The sequence below is a fragment of the Carcharodon carcharias genome, chromosome 21 (assembly GCF_017639515.1).
Source record: "Carcharodon carcharias isolate sCarCar2 chromosome 21, sCarCar2.pri, whole genome shotgun sequence".
NCBI lineage: Eukaryota > Metazoa > Chordata > Chondrichthyes > Lamniformes > Lamnidae > Carcharodon > Carcharodon carcharias.
Window position 1 is genome coordinate 13,575,329 of NC_054487.1, and position 26,755 is coordinate 13,602,083.

The window sequence follows — 26,755 nt, forward strand, 5'->3', positions numbered from 1 at the left end:
TTCCTGACAGAAAAATTCCTGGGATTCACAGCAAAATTCCGACCCAAAGAAAATAAATGAGCGATTGATTGGGAACTGTGGTAACTGTTTAACAATTTGACTTTAATATAATGGCCATCCCTCAGTAATGAACATTTCTTTAAGTGAGACTAAGTTTGGAATTGGGAATTTTTTACCCTGGGAAGGTTCAGTGTCAGTTACCTGTACAATTCCTTCCATCTCCAGTATATCCAGCCTTACACACACATTGGAAAGAGCCGGGGCTGTTGAAACAGGAGGCTGAGCTGTGACAGTCATGGCTTCCACTTTGACATTCATTCACATCTGAAGTTTAGAAGAAAGAAAGAGTTCATTGTTGGCTCTCCAGATTTGTGAATCTTAAACTTTCTACATACACTCAGATTTAGGTTTGAACTACATGACTCTTATGAACGATGAATTGATCCCCTCTGGTGTAAATGGGTAAATGGGTAATGGGTAAAGGCCCAATGTGGTGTAACAGTGAACCTCATAGGAAGATCCCAGTTTACATTCCTGCTCTGTACGGAGTTACTGAGCTCAGTTGGGTGTTAGAAATGGTCTCTGCTTTCCTGGAAAACCATCAATCATTTCAACACCTGACTGGTGCCCAGTTACTCCTGCTGGAAAGTGTGTGGAACACAGGCTGAGGACAGGATCAGCCCCAGTTGTGATGTCCCACTGTGGACACTCACTGTCTATGATGATATATGAAGAATTGCTCCTTGTTGGCGAGGGTCTGTGTAACTGTACCACAGCAAGGGGAGAGTCAATGATATCAGGAGGAGAATAGTCTGGAGAAAGGAGGAAACTTCAGGACCTCCTACTGCATGATCTCTCGGAGAAATTATTTCCCCCCAAATGCATTGAGCAGATTAGGATTGCACTTCAACAATTCAAATATCTGTTCTAGATCTAGAGGCAAAAAATAATTTAGAGACAATTTCTGACTGCAAGTGCATTGATAACAAGGGAGATGTGAGGGACTTCTCCACTCACTCCAGATTTTATTTTCTGAATCTCATTCTGCCCTTCCAGGTTGAATATTATTTAACAGATAGGTTCTGATGTTCGCACTAAGTAACAATTCTTCATGTCTGAATGTTGGCTGTTTGAACATGAGGAGAGTCACTATTCAGGTGAAGGTTTTCATCATCAGCAAAGCAAACTCCAGAACTCACACCCTGATCCCACCTATGTCCTGGTCTGGTTTGGAACTTGACAAAATCTCCAGTCCCATATGGAAGCAGTAACTTCAGTTCATTCCCCAATGTATTCAATGATTCCCATCACACACCTGTACAGACAGATCCATTCCAGGTGTAGCCAGTCACACAGGAGCATCTGAAGCTTCCGTCCTGCTGGGTACAGGAGGCATTGGGTCCACACGGATTGTTGAGACACACGTCAATAACTGCAGATATAAAATGAATGAGGTGGTTTTGAGGAATCATTACATATCTGAATGGAATCCCATGGGTGTGGGATTGGGGTGGCTATTTCATAAAGACTGAACACCTCCAAGGGGGACATGCAGGCAATTAAGGAAGAAAACTCAAACCTGCTGCCTTTTAGATACACCAGGTAGTTTTCACCCCTTCAGAGTGTAATCTGTGGAGCGCTCATAATTCTGTCTGTGCTAGTTTAGAATCTTAGGGCAGTCATTTAGGTCCTGCAGGCGGGTGTGTGCCTGACTGATTGGGCGTAAAATCATGTGCGATGACGTTGGGCGAGCCTCCCGATGTCATCGCACACTTGTGCAATCTTTCGGTTGGCGGGTGCACATGAGAGTCGGCAGCGCGCCCGTTGACAATTCAGAGGCCTATTAAGGCCCTTAAACAGGTAATTAATTTGTATTTTTCGCTGCCCGTCCAACTGTTTGGTTGGTGGGCAGACAAATCGGCCAGGTTGTCTTTGGATTTTGGACCTCTCATCCACGGGCGGGATGAGGTTTCCAGAAGTAATAAAAAGAGAAATTTATTTGCATAATTTTAAACATGTCCCTCTTCATGTGACTGAGTGACATGTGGAGATATGTTTCTCTCATTTTTAAAATGTTTATTTTTGTGTCCACAATTTTTCAGCTCCCTGAGGCAGCTCTGTGCCCTCAGGGAGCTTTCAGTGCGAGCTACCCCACGCATGCACACACTTCTGTGCTCGCGCTCCCCCCCAACCCCAACCCTGGTGGTGCTGAGCTCCTCAGCACACATTTCACGCTGGCAGGTGGCGGACTATTTCCCGGCCACTCCCAGGCCTGTCCACCGCGCCTGCCCGACGACCGGGAAATCCTGCCCTTAGAATGGTTAAAATAATGAAGGTGGCCATTCAGCCCATTGAGCCCATCCCCGCTTTCTTTAAGATCAATTAAGGTAGTCTCTCTGCCTAACTTTTTCCCATGATCCTGCAATAATTTTTTCCCTTCAAATGTTTAGCCAATTCCATTTGGAGGGCATGATTGAATCTACCTCTGCCACGCTCTCAGGCAGCACATTCCAGGTCATAACATCTGTATTTCCTGGTCCTTGATCCTTCTAAGAATTGGACCAGTCCCTTCTTAAAACCTGATGATCTCAATCTTGAACTTTATTTTTAAAAATTTTTAAAGAAAATCATGCTTTGCTTTTAGATAATTCTAAGTTGTGCATGATCAAGAATGAACATCAAGCTGCCTGTTAGTAAAAAAGGACAGCTGATCATTTATGACATACTAATTAGCTCCCCTTGTGATTCTTACATCTCTGTCAAATCTCCATTTACCCTTCTCTTCTCTGAGGAGAACTACCCTAGCTTCGTCAGTTTATTCTTGTAACTGAAGTCCCTCATCCCTGGAAGAATTTTTGGAAATCTTTTCTGCACCCTGTCTAAAGGATCCAGGTCTATCCTAAAAGTGTGGTGGACAGATTTGCTGACAATATCCCAATTGTGCCAAACCAGTGTTTATAAACATTCATCATAACTTCCTTGCTTCTGTACTCTATGGTCCCGTCCCGCTCGCCGACGGGAAAATGACCTGGGATGATGTCAGGAGAAACCCCTGACATCATCCCCATCCCTTTAAATTTTCAGGAAGGCGGGCGGACAGCGTAATCAGCTGTCTGCCCGCCAACCTATCAACAGCCAATTGAGGCCATTGACAGAGTAATTAAAGTAATTAAAGGCCCTGCCTGTCCAACCTTAAGGCTGTCGGGCAGGCCAGGAGCCCCAGCAGGCTTCTGAAAAAACATGAAACCTCATCCACTGGTGGGATGAAGTTTCATTTTCCTTTTTAAAAACTTTAATGAATGTAATGTGATATTTGTTAACATGTCCCATCTCATGTGACATTGTCACATGAGAGGGACATGTTAATAATATTTTTATTTTTCTATTTTTTAAGTTTTGTACACTGTCACTAATCTCCCTGAGACAGCACTTAGTCTCAGGGAGCAGTGTGCTCCTTTGTGCGCATGTGCGAAAGAGTGCACTTTGACAGCTGGGGATTCCCCCCACCCCGCACAGAAGCGCATAGCGCTTCCTGTCGGGCAGGCTGCTGGGCGGGCCTTAATTGGCCCGCCCACTCAAAATGGCAGTGGGCCCCGTTTTGGAGGCGGGGGTCGGCTGTCCGCCCACCGCCGAGCTGGTGGGGCCCGCACGCTCACCAAGGGCAAAATTCTGCCCAATGTTTCTATTTATAAAGCCCAGGATCCGATATTCCTACTTAACCACATTTTAAGCCTGCCCAGCCAAGTTCAACAATTTGTGCACGTATATCCAGAGGTCTCTCTGTAACCCTTTTAGATGTACCCAATAGCTTATAATGCCTCTCCTCGTTCTTCCAAGCAAAATATATCACTTTAATTCTCTCTGCATTAAATATCAGCTGCAACTTGTCCACTGTCATGAAGCTATTAACGTATATAATATTATTGGAAAATATTTTTCTTTTAAAATTAAAGGTTTAGTCTGTGTGTCTTAATTGGGTTAAAGCCAGCTAGTCTGGGTGCTTTGATGTGTACTAGTTTTGATATGTTAGAGAGATTGCATTTTTTGAATAGAGCATTCAAGAAGTGGGGTGAACTCTGGCATCTAGCAAGCAGAGACCAAGCAATATATTTATATTACTAATAAAATTGGTACTATGAAAGGGGTTTTATTGTTAGAAGAAGCTGGTGATACAATGAGAATTTACATTCAATGGGCTGTGCTAGGTATAACAAGACAACCATTTTGTGTGTGTAGAGCAGAGGCAATGTGAGGTCAAAAGCAGCTGTAAGCCTCCAATTGTCTCCACAGGAACCAAAGTGAAAAGAACCTCACTTTGAATTCGTAAGGTGAAAATGTTTTGCCTGGTATCTGGTTAAATCTATGGGTCGCTGTTGCCTTAATGGAGTTTGGGAATTTGTTAAAAGTTATGATCGTAGTAATTGATCATAGCCATGTATATATATTTAACTTGTGTAAATTAATAAAATGTTTAATTTAGCTTAATATAAAATCTGTTGCGAATTGGTGGTATGATTCCTGAATTTAGAGTTGCATCTCAAACATAACACTTACAATTACAGTTTATGACAGTTGTTTAAAGTTTCTCTCCGGGATTTTAAAAAATAACTAAGCTTTACCAACTGCTTGGTCATAACACCACACATTCTACCAGCCTATGCTCTCTTGAAGTCTATCACTTTCCTGCTTACAGTCGACAATGCTTCCACATTTTGTGTCATCAGCAAATTTTGAAATTGTTCTCTGTATACCCAAGTGCAAGTCAGTATTCCGGAGATACCATTAACTAGAAACTGAACTGCAACAACTCACCAAAGCTCCTTCGACAGCACCTTCCAAACTTGTAACCTCTACCACAAGGGCAAGGACAAGGGCAGCAGACACATGGGAACACCATGATCTGGATGTTCCCCTCCAAGCCACTTATCATCCTCACTTGGAAATATATTGCCTTTCCTTCACTGTCACTCGGTCAGAATCCTGGAACTCCCTCTCTAACAGCACTGTGGGTGTACCTACACCACATGGACTGCAATAGTTCAAGAAGATGGCACACCGCCAACTTCTCAAAGGCAATTAGAGATGGGCAATAAATACTGGCTCAGTCAACGATACCCACATCCCGTAAATGAATAAATCAATAAAAAGTCATTCATCATCAAAGCAGGGTCTAGTACTGAGCCCTGGGAAGCCCCACTGTAAACCTGTCTGCGATCCAAGAAGCAGCCTATCACCACTATTTTGTATTTGTGCTGCCACTGTCAGTTTTATTCCATGGGCTTGAATTTTTCAGGCAAGCCTATTAGGTGGGACATTATCAAATATCTTCTGGACGTCCATGTAAACCACGTCAGCTGTATTTACCTCTTCAACCCTCTCAATTACATCATTAAAAACCTCAAAAAACTGTTGCTCAGTTTTACTACTTCAGTGAATGTTCCATTTTCTATCCAGCCACACATTTTAAGGCAGTGACACCTTTCTATGTCTACATACCTCCCATCATGTTATAATTTAGAATGTGATAATTTCCCCTTTCCAATGGCCCAGCTGGTTCAGGCTGTTGAGGAGTCATTCAGACCAGGAAGCTGACAAGATTTGGCTGAAACATACTCTCAGAGATTGTAATTTCCTCACCATGGATACCAAGGAATGGAAATGGGAAGATTTTCCTCTGGGAATATTCAGTGTCAGTTAACTGTACAATTCCTTCCATCTCCAAATGGTTATCAATGTGGTATATTAGGAATACTTACAGGTTTCAGTTTTAAAATACAGCTTTGAACCAGGGTCCTCTTCTTCAAAGGATGTCTTCACAGAAACAGTGATAACGTATGGGGTTGACTCGATCAGATCTGTTAAAGGGAAATAACCAGATACATTATTGACGCCGGTTCCATTTTAAAGTGGAGATTGATATAAGGTCAGTGGTAGAAGAACCAAAGGTGACATGAGGACAACATTATTTATTGTGTCTGCCACTAGCTTGTCCTGTTTTCTACCCTTAATGTCTCCATTAGCACATCCTTTAGATAATATCACCACTGTCAACATCCCTTTGTCCTTTTGTCTATGACATCTTTGGCAGTCACTTCTTGGCCTCCACCTATCACTGGCCCCCTATCGAGCTCTACCTGTCCCACCCCCCTTCTACCAGCTTATATTTCATCTCATTTCTATATGTCTTAGTTCTGATGAAGGGGTATACAGACTTGAAACGTCAACTGTATCCCTCTCCGTAGATGCTGTCAGACTGCTGAGTTTTTCCAGATATTTTTGTTTTTGTTCTAGATTTCCAGCATCTGCAGTATTTTGCTTTTATCTTATTATTTAAGCAGCATCTGGTTAGGTCTGGAACGCGCTACCTGAGAATATGATGGAGGCAAATTAGCTGTGGTTTTTAAAAGGGAGTGGGACTTTAATCTAAAGATGGTAAAGGGCAAGGTTGTGTTTCTTGCTGAATTGTTGTTGCAGAGACCTGGTACGGACACAAAGGGCTAAATGTCCTTCTTCTGAATTGTAACCATTCTATGATTCTGATGATTAGAAGCCTGGACAGCAGCTTGCAGGACATCAGAGAATCATTGATTGAAATGAATCTGTGGTCTAAAATTGTAATGTGATCATCACTTATCCAGCTTTAGGCAGAACCATCCATGCAGCTGACAGCAGCTGCAGCTCTTCATGTAGATGGCACAGCTCATCTATTGCCCCTTTGGTGAAATATACTTTTCCCAACCAAAGGCATCCAGTGAGACCTTAAGATCTGAATAACTGTAAATTCTTTGGGGTTTGATTATATTTATGTATTGTGCATCTTTCTCTTATGCTGCCTCACTTTCCATTCTTCTATCCTACAATTAACCTTAACCTCGTCCTTTAAAATTTCAGACAGGCAAATTTCCATTGGGAATTCCATAACAGGTTCTCCAGACTCTTTTCAGACTCCAGGCTCTAAAGTGAAGCACTTCAATCAGTCTCAGTTGATGCTGGCAGTAAACATGCCTCTTAAATCCTCATTACTCTTCTACAATGAGAGCACAACTCACAGGGCATTGAGACTCCAACATTATCACTCCACATTTTTATTCTAATAATCTCTTTGTCACAGCACATGCACATTTTGAGAAGGCTCCACACTGTAATGGAAACCTCAACGCTGCCAATATGGGACAGAAGCCTGGTGGAAGTGGGTCCTGCTCCATTATCCATCTCCAAGGTTGTTGGTTCCCTCCATTTCAGTCCCAAACTCGCCAGAAGTTGCAAGCAAATTTGAGATTCAGGCAAAACACTCCAGGATCTCAATCTAATACTCCCTTCCATATTTACTGTGCCTTTACCTGTGAGGGTCACACTGGTGTTTGGAGGGAAAACAATTATATTCTTCATGGGTCTGTCACTACCAGAGGGACCATAGTTAATGTAGTAGGACAAAACCAGGGCAGCATCTGAGGTGGGTGGATCCCAGCTAATCATAGCAGTAGATGAGGTTATATGGGAAGCCTGAATGTTGCTGAGGAATCTTGAAGCTGCCAATAAAACATAGCCTCAGTTAGACTGGGGAAAAGATTTCAGTTCTCCAATTGTGAAACGACCAGCAATAATGTTTGTGAATACATACGTGGGAGAGTAGTGACATTAAGAGACTGGGAGCTGAGTGTCCAGTAAAAGGGAGAGTCACACTCAATGGACATGATGTAAGTTGTGTCTGGTTCCAAACCTGAAAAGAAATACGCACAGTTAAATACAAGTACCAGAATACTGTGGTAATAATTCACACAAGTTTTTAGCAGGAATACATAGTTCTCCATTGTTACTTCTTGACTTCCCTTCCCTTGTTTAGGGCTTGGAAACTGCAAACATGGAGCACTTCCACTGGTCCTTTGTCATTATAAGGACATAGGAAACAGGAGCAGGAGTGGGTCATTCGACCCCTCCAGCCTGCTCCACAAGTTAAAACTGTGGTAAAGTATGGTACCCTGACCCTTTAAGAGAATGCAAGTGTACTGATCATGTGACAGCACTGACAAATCATTGTACAGCATGGGCAACTGGCAACTGTAATTCTAGTTCTGGAGGTTTCTGAGTGAGCACGTATGATCTGGTGCTCTGCTCTGGTCTCAATAAACCATCACTGTTTATTCTTACATCAGACTCTCCCCATTATTGACTGCAAGCAGAAACTGAGGAGAACATAGGAAGGTGCACAGTTAGAGTTCAGTTGGCCAATTATTTGGCGGATCTGATGTGTCTTTAACCCTACTTTCTTGCCTGTCCCCCATAAGCCTTGGCTCATTTGTTCAATGACCTAGCTTCCACTGCACGCTGGGGGAACATATATGGCATCTATCATGGCATCAGATATCCCAAAGAGCTTTGTAGCCAACGATGTACTTCTTAAACGGAGTCACTGTTGTAATGTAGCAATCGCAGCAGCCAACTTGTGACCAGACAATCTGTTTTGGTGATGTTGGTTGAGGTATAAATGTTGGCCAGGAATTGGAGGTGCTGATGCCTCGCTCTGCTTTGTATAGTGCCACGGGATCATTTATGTCCATCTGAGAAGACTGACGAGCCTTGGTCTCTTCTGCATTCTGACAGTGCAGCACTCCCTCAGTACTCTGCTAGAGGGTCAGCCTAGCTTTTGTGCTCAAGTCTCTAGACATAGAAACTGGTAGGATCATCAATCTCAGAGCTGAGTGCGCTACCACTGAGCCATACCTGGAAAACTTGGTCCTGGTTGAGATCTAACTAGACACAGACTGAAGAATGAACCTGGAAACCTCCTGTGCTGAACAGGTGAAAACTCGTGACTTTACTGTTGAACTTTTAGGAGGACTGAATTTGTAAACTGATGTTTGGCCCTGTGCTTACTGAGGCATTACCGTATATGGAGCAGGTAGAGTTGCAGGAGGGGTTGTCTTGGGTTACCATTGGAAACCAACTTGTATATTGGCTAAAAGAGGCTCATAAGCAGGCATCTTGTCTCAGCCAAGGCTTGGGAGACGACAAGAATCGAGAGAAGTTTGAGCGAAACTTTAACTAACGAGTCGCATCTTCCATGCTGACTCCAAATCAGCTGCAATTTTGTTGAAATCTCTGATGATAGTGCAATGTAGATCTCCCTCGTGTGCACTTTTAATTTATATAGAAATATAGGAGCAGGAATAGGTCATTCAGCCTGTCGAGCTTGCTCCACCATTCAATTAGATCATGGCTGATCAACTTCCTCAACGCCACTTTCCTGCACTATCTCCAAATCTCTTGATGGCATTAGTCTCCAGAAATCTATTGATTTCCGTTTTGAACATGCTCAGTGATTGAGCTTCCACAGCCCTCAGGGGTAGAGAATTCCAAAGATTCACTACGCTCTGAATGAAGAAATTCCTCCTCATTTCAGTCTTAAATGGCTTACCCCTTATTCTGAGATTATGCCCCCACTTCTAAACTCATCAGCCAGGAAAAACATCTTATCTACATCCACCTTGTCACGCCCTATAAGAATGTTTTAAGTTTCAGTGAGGTCACTCTTCATTCTTCGAAACTCTGGAGCATACAGGCCCAGTTTCCTCATCTGTCCTCATAAAACAATCCCACCATCCCAGAAATTAGTCTGGTGAACCCCTGTTGCACTCCCTCTAATTCAAACTAATAATGACATGCCCAGGGAAGCAGGTCACATGTATCAGTCTGTGAACCTTCAATTAAAAGTTAATTAAGTCAAATAAAGGACCAGTACCATAGCTGCCCTAAGGCCACTTCTGAAGCTGGACATTGTGAAGAAATGCAGGAAGAAGTTCATTTGTCACCAGTCAGATTGCTATGTGAAGATTGCGTGTAACTGGCATAAACCCAGAGGCATTGACAACCGAGTGTGCAGGAGGTTTAAGGGTCAGATTCTGACGTCTAACATCGGTTGTGGCAGCAACAAGACGACTAAACGCATGCTGCCCTCGGGATTCAAGAAATTCCTGGTCAACTTACTGTCATTAAAACTACCTTTGGGCTGATTCTCAGGCTGCAGTGCAGTGCACTGCTGATGTGCCCATTCCCAGGTGGAATCCATACAGCTATTTCCACTTAAAGCACCACATCCCGATTATTTGTAATTGAATCCAGAACTGACGTACAGTTCGCTGGGGAAATGGCAAAGATTTCACAAACCTCAGGCCTTCTGTGCTTTGATATTTTGCCAAATTAAACTGCAAACTACCTTCAGCGAGATTCTCAGGCTGCAACTGAGTACAATGCTGATGTGTCCACTCCCAGGTGGGAACCAGACAACCATTTCTGCTTATAACATCATGTGCCCGTTGCTTAAACTTCCATCCAGCACAGGCAAATAAAAAAGGCAATCATTTCGCAATTTTATCCCAGGTGCTACATTCAAGCCAGAAACATGATGATGGTGGAACGTTTTGGTTGGTTCTCTTTCTCATTGCTCTCAGGAGGCTAAAAGATAAATTGGGAAGAACAGGATAAGTGGATCATTGGGATTTACAATGGAGATCTAGAGAGCTTCCTGTTGAAGGAAGAGTGGGTGGAGGAGCAGATCGGGGAATAATGAAAAGGAGGATTTCCACCCAACACCAACCAAATGTGCACATTTTTTATTCTTCTTAATTGTTTGGCCAAAAGCACCTCTTGATTCTTTCTTTCCAAAATGACTCCAAAGTAACATAATAAAGGGTTATCCATTAACTCAGTTGGGGACGCAGTCAGGCTCACTCATACAGGCCAGGAAGATCCTAAGCTCGATCCCCTGGATATGTTGAGTACATCAGTTTTCTACAATTGATCATTTTGCTGCTGGTCTGGAAAGGGGAATAATCTCAGCCAGGGCCCCCGGTCCCTACGCAGTGATCTGAACATGTGTGGATGTGAATCCTGAAATTAATGAGAGGAAAGGTTGACTGGGGTACAAAGGTCACCACAGAGTGGGAGGGCCTAACGTTATCTGAGCCAAACTCATGGTGAGAATTAAGTAGACAGAGAGGAGTCTTCCTATTGGGAAGCAGGATTGAAACCTGGTGACTTAATTATACCAAACTGCTCTGGAGATCAGATGGACTCGAAACGTTAACTCTGTTTCTCTCTCTACAAATGCTGCCAGACCTGAGTTTTCCCAGCACTTTCTGTTTTTATATCACTAAAATAGATGATCAGATCATTATCACATCACTCCTTGTGAGAGTTTGGAGTTTACAAATTGTTTACTGCATTTCCTAGATTACAACATTTCAAGATGAACTTAATTGACTGTAAAGCATCTTGGGATGTTCTCAGATCTTGAAAGGGACCAGTTATTTTTTCACTTTTTTGTGAATCTTACAGAATGCCAAGGTCTGTTCACATAGATGAGAGCTGTTTGACTTCATTTCTTACCTGTGATCAGTGACTCTCTACTGCCTGAGGCGAGGCTGGCAGTGTGAACAGTGTTGGGTGTCCCAATGCTGTAGTAACGCACACTGCAGTCCCTCAGACCACTCGCATTCCCAAGAGGGACCCACAAGATCACAGAACTGGTGGTGGAGATGGATGTTAAACTCAGAGTGCCTGGAATCATTTCTAAAGATCAAAACAAAAAACCCATTAACTTGAAAGGTACCATGAGTTCGCTGCATGAATGGCAATTTGTGTTGATAACTGCAAAGGAAATTGTTATTTTCCAGACACCACCCTTTAAAAACCAGGAACAAATGAAGGGTTTTTCTGAAACTTCTTTTCATTCATTCCTTTCTAGAGGGTTCCACTTCACTGTTGATTGAAAATCTCTTTCCACAGCCTCATCCAGTGGCTATACTTCTTGTGGAGTAAGTGAATGTCTTCAGCCCCTGGGTGATAACCTGGTAGGATTGGATCATCCACCCTTATAGATCCCAACAAAACTCCCATTCCAATGAACATTGGTAGAATTAACATTGGACAAGGTCCCTAATGACTCACAGTATCACCAGGCAGTGAAGTGAAGAATTTACCCCAGTGAGTGATGACAGCCTGTTCACACATGGGGAGTTATCATAGGCAAACTTGAACCCGTCCTCGCCCAACACTCAGGGGCTGTTGAATAGATAAAGAGAGGGAGTAGAGGAGGTGGGAGAAACTCCGGCTGATATTATCCCCTTCCCTAACCCTGTTTAGCGCTTCCAGCTGAGATTAGCCCACTTAGAACATATGATGGATAAAAGCTGAGCTATCAGGGAAGCTTAATGTTACCTGAATTAGCAAATTTTCAGGACTAAAACTGCAGTTTGTGATATTAATGGGGGAATGTTTTTGTTCTTACATCATATTGTGTCCATTATTTAATAAAGATACAATCACTTGCAGCGCTGTTACTGTTAAACCATCCGTTACTGGGAAGGGCTACAGCAACCACAATGTTGATAGCCTAACTGCAGCACAGTCACAAAACAGATCAGATGATAAAGAACATTGCCTGAGGAACTGCCTTCAAACCATCCCACCAACAGCAACAACAGGACACTCGTCATCCTGACCAGTGTAACAGGGCTCAGATCTTGGCCTGGGCTGTTCTTCAGCTCAGTCACTGTTAACTGGAAGTGACTGGGTGAGTTTCAACACAGAGTTCATCACACCTCTCTCCTTCCTCAAGGTCACAGAGGAAAACTGGTTCTGGGTTGCTGTGGTTCATTCATATCTCCAGCTGGCTGAACATAAATCACCACTGGCTTCACTATAGGAGATGCCTGCACTGCACAGCACTGCTCCATGCAATCAGAAGATAGACAGATGGTCAGAATGGAAGGTACTGCACAGAGGAACAGGAGTAGGCCAAATCAGCCCCAATTCCACCATTCAATTGGATCATCATTGATCTGTACTCAATTCTGTTTACCCGCCATTTGCTCCATGTCCCTGATAGTCTGACCTCATAAAAATGTATCGATTTCAGTATGAAAAGTTCCTTTTGATACATAATCCTAAAATTTCTGCAACTCTTTGTGCAGTGAAAGTGTTTCCTGAATTCACTTCTGAACAGCCTAATGACCCCTGTTCCGGATAATCCCTCAATCTCTTATACTCAAGGGTAATACCTTACTGATATTGAAAGTCTTATGCTGAAGGGTATACACTTACCAATACCTAATGTCTTATACTCAAATAAATACTCTTACTGATACCGAATCTCTTAATTCAAGGGTATACCCTTACCTATTTCTAATCTCTTATACTCAACCAGGTTAATGCAATCTAACCTCTAAAGCTCAGTATCATTCAAGTGAATCTGCGCTGTACCCACTTCCAAGGCCATTGTAAATGTCCTAAGATGTGATGCCCAAAACTGAACACAGTACTCTGGGGTGTAATCTAATCACAGCTTAGTATAACTTCCTCCCTTTCGTATTCCGGTCCCCTTTGAGATTACAGTCAGTATTCCATTAACTGTTTTGGTTTCTTTTTGTAGCTGTCCACAATCTTTTAGGATTTGTACACCAGGAAACCCAAATCTTTGTAGCCCTCCTCAGTTCCTAGTTTTGCATCAATGAAGGTTGCCCAACTAATGTGCTGCACACAGTCAAACCGCCCTTGCAATGTGACTTATCATGGACTGTGCCCACACAATCCACTTGATTGTCCTGAGGAGTTTCTGCAAGGGTTTCTTGCCCTAGCTCCCAAGGTAAATCACTAAAGTCTCAACAATAACTACCCGCCCTCCCATTCTACATCACAAACATGTCTCTCAACCAGAAATGACGTGGCTGTAGCTCAGGCTGGCAGCAAAGGGTCTTTGAAATACTGATGTTGCCTTGTCTGTTGCTGCTGCTTTTCTCAGTCTGCAGTTTAATGTCAGATTGTCCCAGTTAAATACAATGTTCCAGAGTCATGATCACACCTCCCAGGCCAGGAGTCTTCCTTGCAATGAGATTTCCATGGTTCTAATAGCTCAAGAATCATGTTCTGCACAACACTCAATTTGTCTTGCCCTTAATAACCCTTAGCAGTCCTGTTTCTAACCAAAATTCCACCAATCTCCTTGTGCAGCTTGGAATTAGAGCAGAAAATGCTGCATTACCAAGCAGTTGGTTCCAAATCACTATGACCTTGTGTGGATATGATGGGAAGGTCATTAATTTTATATTCATATCCTGTAGGTCAGTACTCAACAGTCCAAGTCTCTCAGTACCTCCAAATGTTATATGGAGAAGCATCAAGTCCTCATCTTGAGGGAAAATTTCTTCAGTCCCCTATTTCCAGAGTCCGCTAATTCTGAAATAGCATTCAGAGGAGATCATCCTGTTATATTTCTAATGTGGCTCTTACAAAGCAGCCAGTGGGCATTTTTCCTCTTAGCCTGATTAACTAGTTTCCTGAGACCGTTGTTACTTCTACTTTGTATCTCAATGTCCAATTCTGCTTTGCACCAAGTTATCCACAAATACTGACTTGAAATGTGGTGAACTGTCTGAGGACGCACGACTATATATTGCGGAGCACGTAACAAAACAAGAGAACTGAAAAAGCTCACCAGAGTAGGTCCTGAAGGTAAAAGGCCGACTGGTCACCAGGCCATCTGAGGAGGTGTTTACCTGAATCACAGTGGTGCACACCAACAGGGATCCCAGACCTGCAATTTAATCCACATTAATCATGAAGACAACATAGAAAACATGAAAAACAATATCCATAAACACACCTCTGAGATTCTCTGGTATCTCAGTGATCAAATGTGTTACAGTGTGGGATTGAACCACGCAAACTTGAAAGGTTCAATGTTCCATCTCTGGTCTTTGCTCCCCTGGCCAGTTTACACCTTCTGTAAATCTGAGCCCATCCTAAACTCTGCTGTCTGTATCCAAACACACACCAAATCCCATTCACCTATCACCTCTTTGCTCACTGATCTACATTGGCTCTCCATCCAGTAATGCCTCTCTTTAAAAATTCACATCCTTGTTTTTAAATCCCTCCTTGGCCTCGCCCTTCCCTATCTCTATATTCTCTTCCAGGCCACAACTCCCTGAGATATCTGTGCTCCTTTAAATCTGGCCTCATGAGCATCCTCAGTTTTACTTACTTTAACATTGGCAGTCCATCTCCCTCTGCCCAGGCATTAGCACTAGAATTCTTTCCATTAATCTGTCTGTGTCTTTCTCCTCCTTTAAAACACTCCATAAAACATACCGCTTTGACCAACCTTTTGGTCACTTCTCCTAATATTATTTTGTTGACTCAGTGTCAAATTGTATCTGATGACACTCTTGTGAAGCACCTTGGGACATTTTACCATGTTTATGTTATAATGTATTCTCCTGTAGCTTCAATGTGTGAGTGTTAAGCAAGTTTTAAAAAAATGATTGGTTTATAGTCTAGGTTGATGTCATCTTATGTGCGACATGAGGCCAAGTCTTGTTATGCATAAACAATTGCAAATACTGCACATGAAGTCCGTGTTGGAGAGATGGAGGGAGATATTGGCTTTTTGCTGCACTCGCTTGTCCTGAAGGCATTTGACTCCATTCTCCCAAAAATGTCAAAATCTCTTGATGACAGAGATTTCTCTATTTGGGTCTGTCCAAGGTTGTAGGCGCTCCATAAACACAGGTTTCTGGCCAATCTGAGTGTGGGTCTCTGTTAAACTCATCGCTGTTTCTTTGAGATGGTCCAATATCTTGTTGAGTAGGATCTGCCTCAGCTTATTGGGATGTTAAATGAATGAAGCCAGCTAAACAATCCGGTAGTCAGGGGTCTCTCATGATAAGGAAACCAGATGTAGGTTCCTGTGGAGACCTGTTTGAGTCAATGTCACTGAATTAGATGTCCAATCTCTAGGACTTCCCTGCTTTAACCCTCTTGGCATTGTAAAGCTCGAGTCCCAATCTTTACCTCTAACTCTGCAATTCCCTTCAACTCAGTCTCCATCCCCACTTACACAAAACTGACCCCTGTCTCCTCTCTGCATGAATGCTGCAATCTAGAACATGAATCAGACACAGAAATGATGGTCCTCATTCGTAAAACACTTGCAAACCCTGTAACATTCATTCTCTGGACTCATGGCCAAGGAACACGACCCAAAAACCAGGGGCAGTAGTGATTCCGACTCCAATAAAGGTCAATGCCTGGAGAACAGAATAAAGTGTGAATAGAGGCAAAAACCTGGCAACACTGGGAAAATTCAAACCACATCATCAGCAGTGATTATAGCAAGTTTCACAGGGCAGATTACTGACTCTTCTTTGTGGAAAGAAGATCACAATGAGCTCAGCAGTGTCCAAGGACACGGAAATCTAAGTGAGATCTGAAATACTTACCAGTTAAAACTAAACTGGTGGCATTTCCAGGCTGGTAATTTTGCAATTGGAGGATCTTGTTGGTGTGGTTTGTGCAGTTGGTATTAATTTGGTAGTTGAGAATCTTGGTTCCTGGTATTGGCACAGTGATCCATTTCAATGTGACATTGGGTCCTGTGACATTGGCTGTTACAGTTTGTACTATGTTCCTGAGATCTGGGAAAAAGTGAACCAGAAAGAATCAATAACACGCGTAGGTGGCTGGCTTATGTTCAGACATTACGTCAATTCTAGAATATGCATGGCTAGAACAGACATTGATCATGACTGATTAATGTATAACTGCAGGACCTGAACATTATTTAGGCCAGGATATTGAGGTTGGTGAGCTGGGGGTGGGGGGGGGGGGTCCGGGGCCCACTCGTTAATGAGTAAAATGACGCGGCATGATGTCAGGCTGCATCATCTCAATTTTCAGGTTGGCGGGGACGCAGCCGAATCAGCTGTGTGCCCGCCGACCAGTCAATGGCCTATGAGGCCATTTAAAAAGTAATTTAAGTAGTTAATGGACCTGAATGCCCAACCTTAAGGTTGGTGGGGAGGCCGGGAGCCCTGGCGGGCTTCAGAAAAAGCATCAAACCTCATCCACGGGCAGGATGAGGTGTCATGAAGGTTTTTAAAATATTTTTAAAAGTTTGAATAAAAGTGATGGATATGTCCCAACTCATGTGACAGTATCGCATGAGGGGACATGTCAGGGAAATTTTATGTTTGTGCATTAACCATTTTTGAATTTGGCGCTGATCTCCCTGAGGCAGCACTTAGCCTCAGGGAGATGAGTGCGTTCTTTCGCGCATGCACACTCCCAGCTTAGAAAATCCACCCCCATCCTGCAAAGGGACTGCATGGCGCTGCCTGGTGGATGTCACACTGGGCAGGCCTTAATTGGCACGCCCATGTAAGATGGTCGCACGCCCCCAATCGGGAGTGTGGAATGGAGGCATACCTGCACACACCTACTCCTGTACCTCCCCACCAATGGGGGGGAAAATTCTTCCCTTAGAGTATTGTAAGAGAATAGCATGCTTTCGGAATTAACAAAGTCTCCTTGATAAAGTGCTGAGACAAATAAACATGAAATCAGGAGTAATTAATCATACAGGCTTTAGCAATCCAAAGATCTGTTATGTTTGAAATATAATGCATAAGTCTTTAATATTGAACAACCAGGGTATAAAAGGAAAGTGAGATTGCAGAGCTAAGATAGGTAGCAGCAGAGGGAGGAATCCAATGCTACCCGTGTGATTTGTGGACCGAGTGTACTGAAGTCTGTTCCGTATTCTCATACATCTTGTGTTCATTGGAAGATTATTGACAGAATTAGGGGGAATGACTAACTTTAAGCATTCAATGACTTCAGTGGCCCTGAACCCTTGACCTCATGATAGAGACTGAGTGAGTTATTAAATGAGCAAAACTGTCACACTTGGGTCCAGGCTCTGTACAAAATCCAGGATTTTCTTTTATTCATTTATGGGATGTGGGCTTCGCTGGCTGGGCCAGCATTTATTGTCCATCCCTAATTGCCCTTGAGAAGGTGGCAGTGAGCTGCCTTCTTGAACCACTGCATTCCCAGTTGTGTCGGTACACCCGCAGTGCTGTTAGGGACAGAGTTCCAGGATTTTGACCCAGTGACAGTGAAGGAATGGTGATAAATTCCTAAGTCAGGATGGTGGGTGGTTTGAAGGGAAGCTTCCAGGTGGTGATGTTCCATGTACCTGCTGCCCTTGTCCTTCTAGGTGATAGCGGTTGTGGGTTTGGAAGGTGCTGTCTAGGGAGCGTTGCTGAGTTTCTGCAATGCGTCTTGCAGATGGTATACACTGTTGCTGAAGTCCATCCAGGTCTTGCTGCATTTGGACATGGACTGCTTCAGTATCTGAGTCGCAGCAAAAGGTGCTGAACATTGTGCAATCATCAGCAAACATCCCCACTTCTGACCTTATGAAGGAAGGGAAGTCCAGCTGCAGGTCCATCAGAATCCAAACAGAAACTGTTTCAGTGTAAAACTGGCTTCTGTGGAGATAAATACATGTGCTGGGGTAGCCTTACCATAACATCTGCCACGTGATCTCCTCCAACCTGGCCTGCAGGTACATGCCAGGTACCCGGAGCTATCTGTGCTACATACTGCGTTTACATCACAACTCAGGTTCTGACAGAGGCCTGGCACTGCAAAATGAAGGACACACAGGAATATTAGTGTGTTAACACAGTAAAGGGGTGGATGTGGAAATTGTTCGACCCTAACACAGGGTGAAACTTTCCCTTCCCCCTCCCATTACAAACACAGATTCAAGGAAACAAGACTCCACATGTCATCAAAACCGATGATGGGAACAATTCTGACAATTGGCCAATGGTATAAAACAGACACAATTATTTCAGTCACACATTGAAATCAATTGGGGAATGAAGTATAATGAAAATGGGGAAAGATGTTCAATGTACAAGTGAATGTACATCACTCAAGGTCAGTGTCTCCCCTAATGCTTTCACTAGGATATGCAGCTGAATGAAGATTTCCGTTGTTGAGCTGGAATTAAAATCACATTCAACCTAGATGGTTAAGTTTCAGGAGAGTGACCTCCATGTGCTCCTTTCCCCCTGCCTGGCGTAGGTCGTCAGTGATGCTGGGCTCTGCTGTGTAACATTAAGGCATCAATAGTGAAATAGAGCACAAACACAGAAGACTGTCTCCTCTCTATTTTAAAAGAGAGAGAGAGAGAAAGAGGGGCCCAGAAATTTACAGCACAGAAGGCAGACATTCAGCCCATCATGTCTGTCGCAGCCAAAAAATATCGTTCGCGCCTAACTCATATTCCTGCTCTTGGTCTGTAGGTTATACCATTTCAAGTGAATGTTTAAGTATTTTTTAAATGTGATAAGTGTTTCTGCCTCTATAGCCTTTTAGACAGTGAGTTCCAGATCAACACCATCCTCTGGTGTTAAAAATTTCTCCTCAACTCCCCCCAAATCCTCTCTCAATTACTTTCAATCTGTGACTCCTGGATATTGATCTGTTTGACAAGGTAGGTTCTTCCTATCCACTCTATCCAGGCCTCTCTTAATTTTCAATCCCTCAATTAAATCTCCCCCCAGTCTCCTCTGTTCCAAAGAAAACATTCCCAGTCCATCCACTGGACTTTCCACTAGCCATTTGGGAAGTCACCTCCTTACATATGACAAGCAGATTGGTCAGATGAGGTCTTCATCTTCTAACTCAAATGTTGGGGTGTTTTACTGAGTTATAATCTTACCGGCAGATCATAGGATTTATGCCTGATTCCATTTTTTATTTTACTCTGAGCCGATAGCCTGCAGTAAGCTGCTCTGCTTTTGCATCCTTTTTGAAAATGGACTTCACACTGGAGACATCTTAAACATCCTCCATCCCCAGTGTCCAGCTAATCCCTCAGGCTGGCCGCTAAAATTAATTGGGGAGGGCGTTTGTTCAACAATGCTTCATTAGAGGGCTAGTGGAACACTTTCAAAGACATAACAAAGAGCGGGTTAATTATTAAATATTATCGTGATTGAGGAGAGAATGTCATTTATATGTGGATACTTGACAGGGGGCCAGTTAGCTCAGTTGGTAGGTTGCTAGCATGTGGTTTAGAATAATACCAACACCAATGGCACAGGTTTGATTCGTGTTCTAGCCGAGGAGACCTGCCTCCTAGCCCAGCTCCTGAGAGTGGAAGGGAATGGCAAACTACCACTGACAAAAAAATGGCTCAGGATGAGGCATCAGCAGACAATGAGTTAAGTACCTGCCTTCAGGCAGAGGATACATAAATGAAATGAATTAAGTAACTGTATAATGTGGGAATGGTTTCAACATTATCCCCTCAGTACTGGCCTAGATTGAAACTTTTAAAGAGTCACTTCCTCTCTGACTGTCCTCTATTATTGTACTCTATATTTATTTCTATGTTTATGTCTTTTAACATCTTTCCACATGGTCCTAAATCCACACTAGTGTTCCTCCTTATCCTTGCTTGATTTATACAGTCACATTTTTCATCCTTGCTTCACTTCCGATTAATTTTTCTCCATTTAGGGTTTCATACATTTAGCTTAGCATTATGTATCCTGGTCTCTCCTCTTTGCTCACTCGATAGTCTAGGTAGATTATTTAACTGACAATTATGTGCAATGTTCTTAATATGGGACGTGACATGTCAACACAATCCAGTCAGTCTGAAATTCCCTTGGTTTACAATGTTGTTTTAATGTGAAGCCCTGAATCTCAGCTTATCTTTGATAAGGTTAGAGAGAGACAGAAGATGGTTATAAACAAAGAGTTAAACAAAACCCACCCATTTCATAATAGATTTTGAATCTCGTGTTCGGCACGTTAGGGCCAGAGTGGAAATGGACCCAGGCATCCGTGCAATTAGAGAGGTAAAAGGCGGTGATGTTCAAGTGTTTTTCTGACAGTGTGAACTGCTTGTGTCGATCGGGATCAGTTCCACAGCCAAGGGAGATGTGATCATCCTGGGATTCCACAGATAGTGACTCCACCCTGAATTGGATTCCTGCGTGTAAATAAAAAAGTAGGCACTAGTTAGTGGACGTCCATTTCTGTGGAGTGTCCATGATTCACTCATTACTTCAAATATGGAGAAGATACTGTGCATAATCCTCGTCCCTCATGTTATTGGAGGTGTACTTGGCTCAGTGATGGCTATCATGTCTCTGAGTCAGAAGGTTGTGGGTTCAAGTCTCAGTTGAGATACAAACACATAATCTAGGCTGATGCTCAACAACAACTTATATTCACAGAAGCATTAAAAAACAAATTATGATCCTGAGCCCCAGGAGGAGATACTAAGATGATGTAAAATATCTCATGGCACTAGTTCAAAGAAGATTAGGGTGGCTAATCTCCACGGTGGCTGAGCTAATATTTATCCCTCAGTCAACATCAATAATAAGATAATATTTCGGTGCTGCTTCATGCTCTCGTCAGGACTTGGAAAAATTTATTAATTTTGCTTCCAATCTCCACCCCTCCATCATTTTCACGTGGTCCATCTCTGACACTTCCCTTCCCTTCCTTGACCTCTCTGTCTCAATCTCTGGTGATAGACTGTCCACCAATATCCATTACAAACCCACCGACACCCACAGCTATCTCGACTACAGCTCCTCACACCCCACTTCCTGTAAGGACTCCATCCCATTCTCTCAGTTCCTTCGCCTCCGTCGCATCTGTTCCGATGATGCTACATTCAAAAACAGTTCCTCTGACATGTCCTCCTTCTTCCTTAACCGAGGTTTTCCACCCACGGTCGTTGACAGGGCCCTCAACCGTGTCCGGCCCATCTCCCGCGCATCCGCCCTCACTCCTTCTCCTCCCTCCCAGAAACATGATAGGGTCCCCCTTGTCCTCACTTATCACCCCACCAGCCTCCGCATTCAAAGGATCATCCTCCGCCATTTCCGCCAACTCCAGCATGATGCCACTACCAAACACATCTTCCCTTCACCCCCCTTATCGGCATTCCGTAGGGATCGCTCCCTCCGGGACACCCTGGTCCACTCCTCCATCACCCCCTACTCCTCAACCCCCTCCTATGGCACAACCCCTTGCCCACGCAAAAGATGCAACACCTGCCCCTTCACTTCCTCTCTCCTCACCGTCCAAGGACCCAAACACTCCTTTCAAGTGAAGCAGCATTTCACTTGCATTTCCCCCAACTTAGTCTACTGCATTCGTTGCTCCCAATGTGGTCTCCTCTACATTGGAGAGACCAAACGTAAACTGGGCGACCGCTTTTCAGAACACCTGCGGTCTGTCCGCAAGAATGACCCAAACCTCCCTGTCGCTTGCCATTTTAACACTCCACCCTGCTCTCTTGCCCACATGTCTGTCCTTGGCTTGCTGCATTGTTCCAGTGAAGCCCAACGCAAACTGGAGGAACAACACCTCATCTTCCGACTAGGGACTTTACAGCCTTCCGGACTGAATATTGAATTCAACAACTTTAGGTCGTGAGTCCCCTCCCCCATCCCCACCCCCTTTCTGTTTCCCCCTTCTTTTTTTTTCCCAATAAATTATAAAGATTTTCCTTTTCCCACCTATTTCCATTATATAAAATAAAAAAAAAATAAAAAAAAAAAAAAAAAACCCACTAGAGCTATACCTTGAGTGCCCTACCATCCATTCTTAATTAGCACATTCGTTTAGATAATATCACCAACTTTAACTTTAACACCTATGTGTTCTATTGTAGTATTGTTGTTGACATCTTTTGATGATCTGCTTCTATCACTGCTTGTTTGTCGCTACAACCACACCAACCCCCTCCACCTCTCTGTCTCTCTATCTCTCCGCCCCCCACACACACACCTTAAACCAGCTTATATTTCAGCTCTTTCCTGGACTCGAACTCAAGTTCTGTCGAAGGGTCATGAGGACTCGAAACGTCAACTCTTTTCTTCTCCGCCGATGCTGCCAGACCTGCTGAGTTTTTCCAGGTAATTCTGTTTTTGTTTTGGATTTCCAGCATCCGCAGTTTTTTTGTTTTTATCAATAATAAGATGACTATCTGGTCATTATCTCATTGCTGTTTGTGGGATCTTACTGTGTGCATATTCCTACATTACAACAGTTGTTGATCACCTTCAGGGATCAGTGGGGAACTCCACACAATTCTCTTCACTCAAATCCTAGGGGTTTATTTTAAACTGTGTTTTTATCTTTTCCAGGAGATTACAGGGCTGCTACTGGTTGGGATTCTTGGCAGTTGCGATGCTTCATTACAATTTGGCTGATTGGGATAGCCTGGGTGGACCAGAGGTCTTCCTCTGTCTGTCCTTTCGTACATTCCTATGTAAGTAACACCATTCATTTTCTGAAGCAGCCCAAAGACCTTCACCAAAGATGAATTTTGAAGTGCAGTTTCTGTTGTAATACAGGCAAAGATGGCAGCCAATGAGTGCACAGAAGCTCCCACAAATATTAGTGAGATTAATGGCCAGATAATCTGTTGTTGGCAATGCTGTTCTTGGGCAGTGTTGGCAGCACATAATGAGGGTATTAAGAACCAAATACTTGTTGTGGGACTGGAGTCACGTGTAGGCCAGAGAGTTTCCCATCCCTGAGGATGTTGAACTGAGGTCCTGCCCTTCCTCAAGTGAATAGAAAGATTCCAAGGGACTATTTCAAAGAAGTGCAGGGGAGTGCCCCCAGGAATCCTGGACAGCTCTTATCCCTAATTAACATCACAAAAACAGATAATCTGGTAATTTATCTCATTGTTATTTGTGAAAGCTTGCTGTGCACTGGTTGCTTGCTGTGTTTCATACGTTACAAAGTGACTACTGTTCAAAAGTATGTCATCGGCTGTAAATTGCTTTGGGACATTCGGTGACTACGATAGGTGATATATAAATGTAGGTTCTTGCAAATCTTTCTGGAGGGTTGTTGAGGTAGTCTGGGAAGATGATTTAAACTTCACAAAATCACCTCATCTCAGGCAATCAATTGTAGAGATTTAAACAATATTTTAAAATTTTCCTCTCTTCTGCTGGATTATGTTGTTCCATTTGACTAACAGGAGCGACAGCAGTTTTCCTGTGAGCTGGGTAATCCAACATTGGCAGAAATATAACTGAGCCCACCAATATTCTGACAATGAACCTACTCTGGAAAACCAGCTCGGTCAGGCCAGGTTCGCATCCCCCACCCAACCAGCTCTCATTCCTGATGGGGCTAAATTTGGGCTGGTGACACTCTCAGATAGTCCCAGATATAAAGATTCATCCTTTGGATGATCCTGTGAGAAAGGCAAGAGGGATAATCATGAGGGAATCAAGCCGGACTGACAACAAACAGTAGGGTAGCAGTGAATAGTGCAATTGTGTGACGTGTGTGCTTAAACTGGTGAAAAACACATGACGGTAGAGTGGATTTTGATGAACAAAGGATTGTGGGTGTTTCTGCTGCCATTAATCACTGACTGCCAAGAAGATTGACGTGCCAGGTGACCAAAGACAGAAGCACAGAGGGATGGGGGTGGGGCAGGAGGTCATGTGATCAAACCTCGCAGAAGACCATCCAAGTAGAGCTTGACAACTCCAGGCTGGCTGGATGAAGAACCAGCTCACACTTGGCCTCCCAAGTGTTTTCCTTCTGGTTAGTGGATGGTGCAGCAGTTCAATGTCTCTACTTACACCTTTGGGAATGGAGTTTGCTGTTACCTTTATATTGATGAGTGGAATTAGACAACTGGGCCATGTTGAAGAACCAGTACATGTCAGCACTGTTCTGGTACAGACTCGGGAAGTTATTGGATATGATAAAGCCAGATACACAGGGACAGGGATTCCCTGAAAGAGCCGGCTGATCCGCTGTTCCTGGTATAATTTCTGGTGGGCAAATGCAACCTATAAACAGAGAAAGAAAACATGAATTGGTAAAGGCAACTTTGGCTCTTCGTAAAAGTCCTAGTTTTTCTCTTCTATATTCTAGAGTAGTGTTTTACTCTTCATCAAAGCCAATGACTCCCCAAGAGCCAGATAACAAGCACATACAGGAAATAGGCAAGTAGACTGCAGTTCACTTGATTTTATCCACTAAGCCCAAGTTCCTCAAACATGTTGTGTTGTATTTTACAAATCACTCTTTGCATTGTGCTCTGTGATTTTAATGGATGCTCTTGTGACTTTAGATTGTTCTCAATCTTTTTGAGAGTCTGTTTAATTCAATTGTTGAGTCTGTATTGGGGTTCTGCTCTGGAGGAAGTTGTCTTGCATGTAAGTACAGCAAAGCTGAAAAATTCCCATTGGGTAGAGATTGTGGGAACTGCTTGGCATGGCTGATGTTCATTGCCCATCCCTTGTTGCCCTGAGAAGGTTGTGGTGGGCCATCTTCTTCAATGGCTGATATTGGCTTTAATAAAACAGAGTGGCTTTTCAGGTCACTTCGAGGGGGTAGTGCAGAGAGAACTACATCGGTGTCGGGCTGCAGACACACTGACCGGGATTTTGCCCTCGCCAGGCAGGCTCAGCGAAGGTGAGTGGGAGTGGCTGAGACACCGACCGCCGCCCGTGACTGGGCCATGACTGCGATATCATCCTGGCAGGCCAATTAAGGCCCACGCAGTGTGAAACGTGTGCTACAGCACTCAACGGCTCCCTGTGTATGGGGGGAGGAGGGCGAGAGCAGAAGTTAGCGCATGCGCACAGGAAAAACTCCCTGAGGCACAGAGCTGCCTCACGAAGTTTGAGATTTTTGAGAATAAAAAAGAAAAATTTTAAAAATGTTAAAAACATGTCCCCCCATGTGAATCTGTCACACGAGCAGTGACATATTTTGAATGAAATGTAAACATTTTTATTTAATTTTTATTTGCTGTTGGAAAACTCATATTACCCGTGGGTGAGGTTTCCTAAAAAATTCAAAGGCTGCTTGGCCTTTCTCTCCCCTGCCCACTAACCTTAAGGTTGGACGGGCAGCGAAAAATTGAACTAAATTATTTCTTTAATGGCCTTAATAGTCCTTTTAACTGTCAGTGGGCATGCTGCCGACTCCACTGGGCGGGCCAGCCAGCTGAAATATTGCGTGATGAGGTCAGGATGCTCGCCCGACATCATCACGTGTCATTTTATTCTCGTTCAAGTCAGGCATACACCCGCACAACAAGCAGAAAATTCTGCCTATATAGACCAAGCTGAGTAAGGACCACAGGTTCTTTCTCTACAGAACAGGAGTGAACCAAAAGATGTTTACAACAATCCAACAACTTCATGCTAACTTTAACTTCTGTTCTTTTAATTTCCAGATTCTTTTTTCCCCGAATGCAATTAAAATCCTCAAAATTCCATGGTAGATCTGAACACCCTGTCTCTGATTTATTTGTCCATTAACATAACTAACACATCACCCATTACTCTGAATGAGGCCTGTGACTAATACATTAGTTTTCACTGCCGTCCACTCATTGGGAGTAGATTTCTATCTTCAATGCCAGGGCTTTAAGCATCACCTGGATGGACAGCGGTGAAGAAAAACTAGCAGAGGAAAAGTTATCAGACAGAAGCTGCTGGATTCCCCTTCCTACCAGGCAGTAAAGGTGGAAATCTACCCCATGGATCTTCAGGCTCTCTGGCCAGTGCATCAGTGAGAGAGGAGGTTGGGATCCGTGCCCTGCTCCTTACCTTCACAGTGTGTCCCATTCCCTCTGTAATAGGATTTGCATTCACAGCTGTAGGAACCATTGGAGTTCAGGCAGTGAGCGTTTGGGTCACACCGATTCATTGCTGGATTCACACACTCATTGACATCTGAAAGCAGCGTAAAAAAGGAACAACACTGAATTGGACGGTGAGTGGGAGAGTGAGAACCTGGAACAATCCCTGGTTTTCGGACTGCATTTCGGCATGACGCTGCCAAGGATATCACAGGACAAACTTCCCAAGTAACAAAAGAA

General features: G+C 43.5%; 1 protein-coding gene across 12 annotated transcripts in view; it reads right to left on the reverse strand.

Annotated features, from left to right (window-relative positions):
- The window catches only part of LOC121293089, a 219,927-nt gene that overhangs the window by 137,168 nt on the left and 56,004 nt on the right, over positions 1-26,755 (reverse strand). For 11 of the 12 annotated variants that reach the window (XM_041215688.1, XM_041215699.1, XM_041215693.1 and 8 more), the window contains 12 exons: positions 26,484-26,609; positions 24,525-24,710; positions 20,636-20,854; positions 18,366-18,485; positions 16,278-16,472; positions 14,492-14,590; positions 11,386-11,568; positions 7,622-7,720; positions 7,341-7,529; positions 5,757-5,855; positions 1,316-1,432; positions 202-324 (listed from right to left, as the gene is read on the reverse strand). In XM_041215688.1, coding sequence (XP_041071622.1) covers positions 202-324; positions 1,316-1,432; positions 5,757-5,855; positions 7,341-7,529; positions 7,622-7,720; positions 11,386-11,568; positions 14,492-14,590; positions 16,278-16,472; positions 18,366-18,485; positions 20,636-20,854; positions 24,525-24,710; positions 26,484-26,609 — 1,755 coding nt within the window. The remainder of the gene's footprint in view (positions 1-201; positions 325-1,315; positions 1,433-5,756; positions 5,856-7,340; positions 7,530-7,621; positions 7,721-11,385; positions 11,569-14,491; positions 14,591-16,277; positions 16,473-18,365; positions 18,486-20,635; positions 20,855-24,524; positions 24,711-26,483; positions 26,610-26,755) is intronic. The other variant, XM_041215698.1, reaches the window with a different exon arrangement.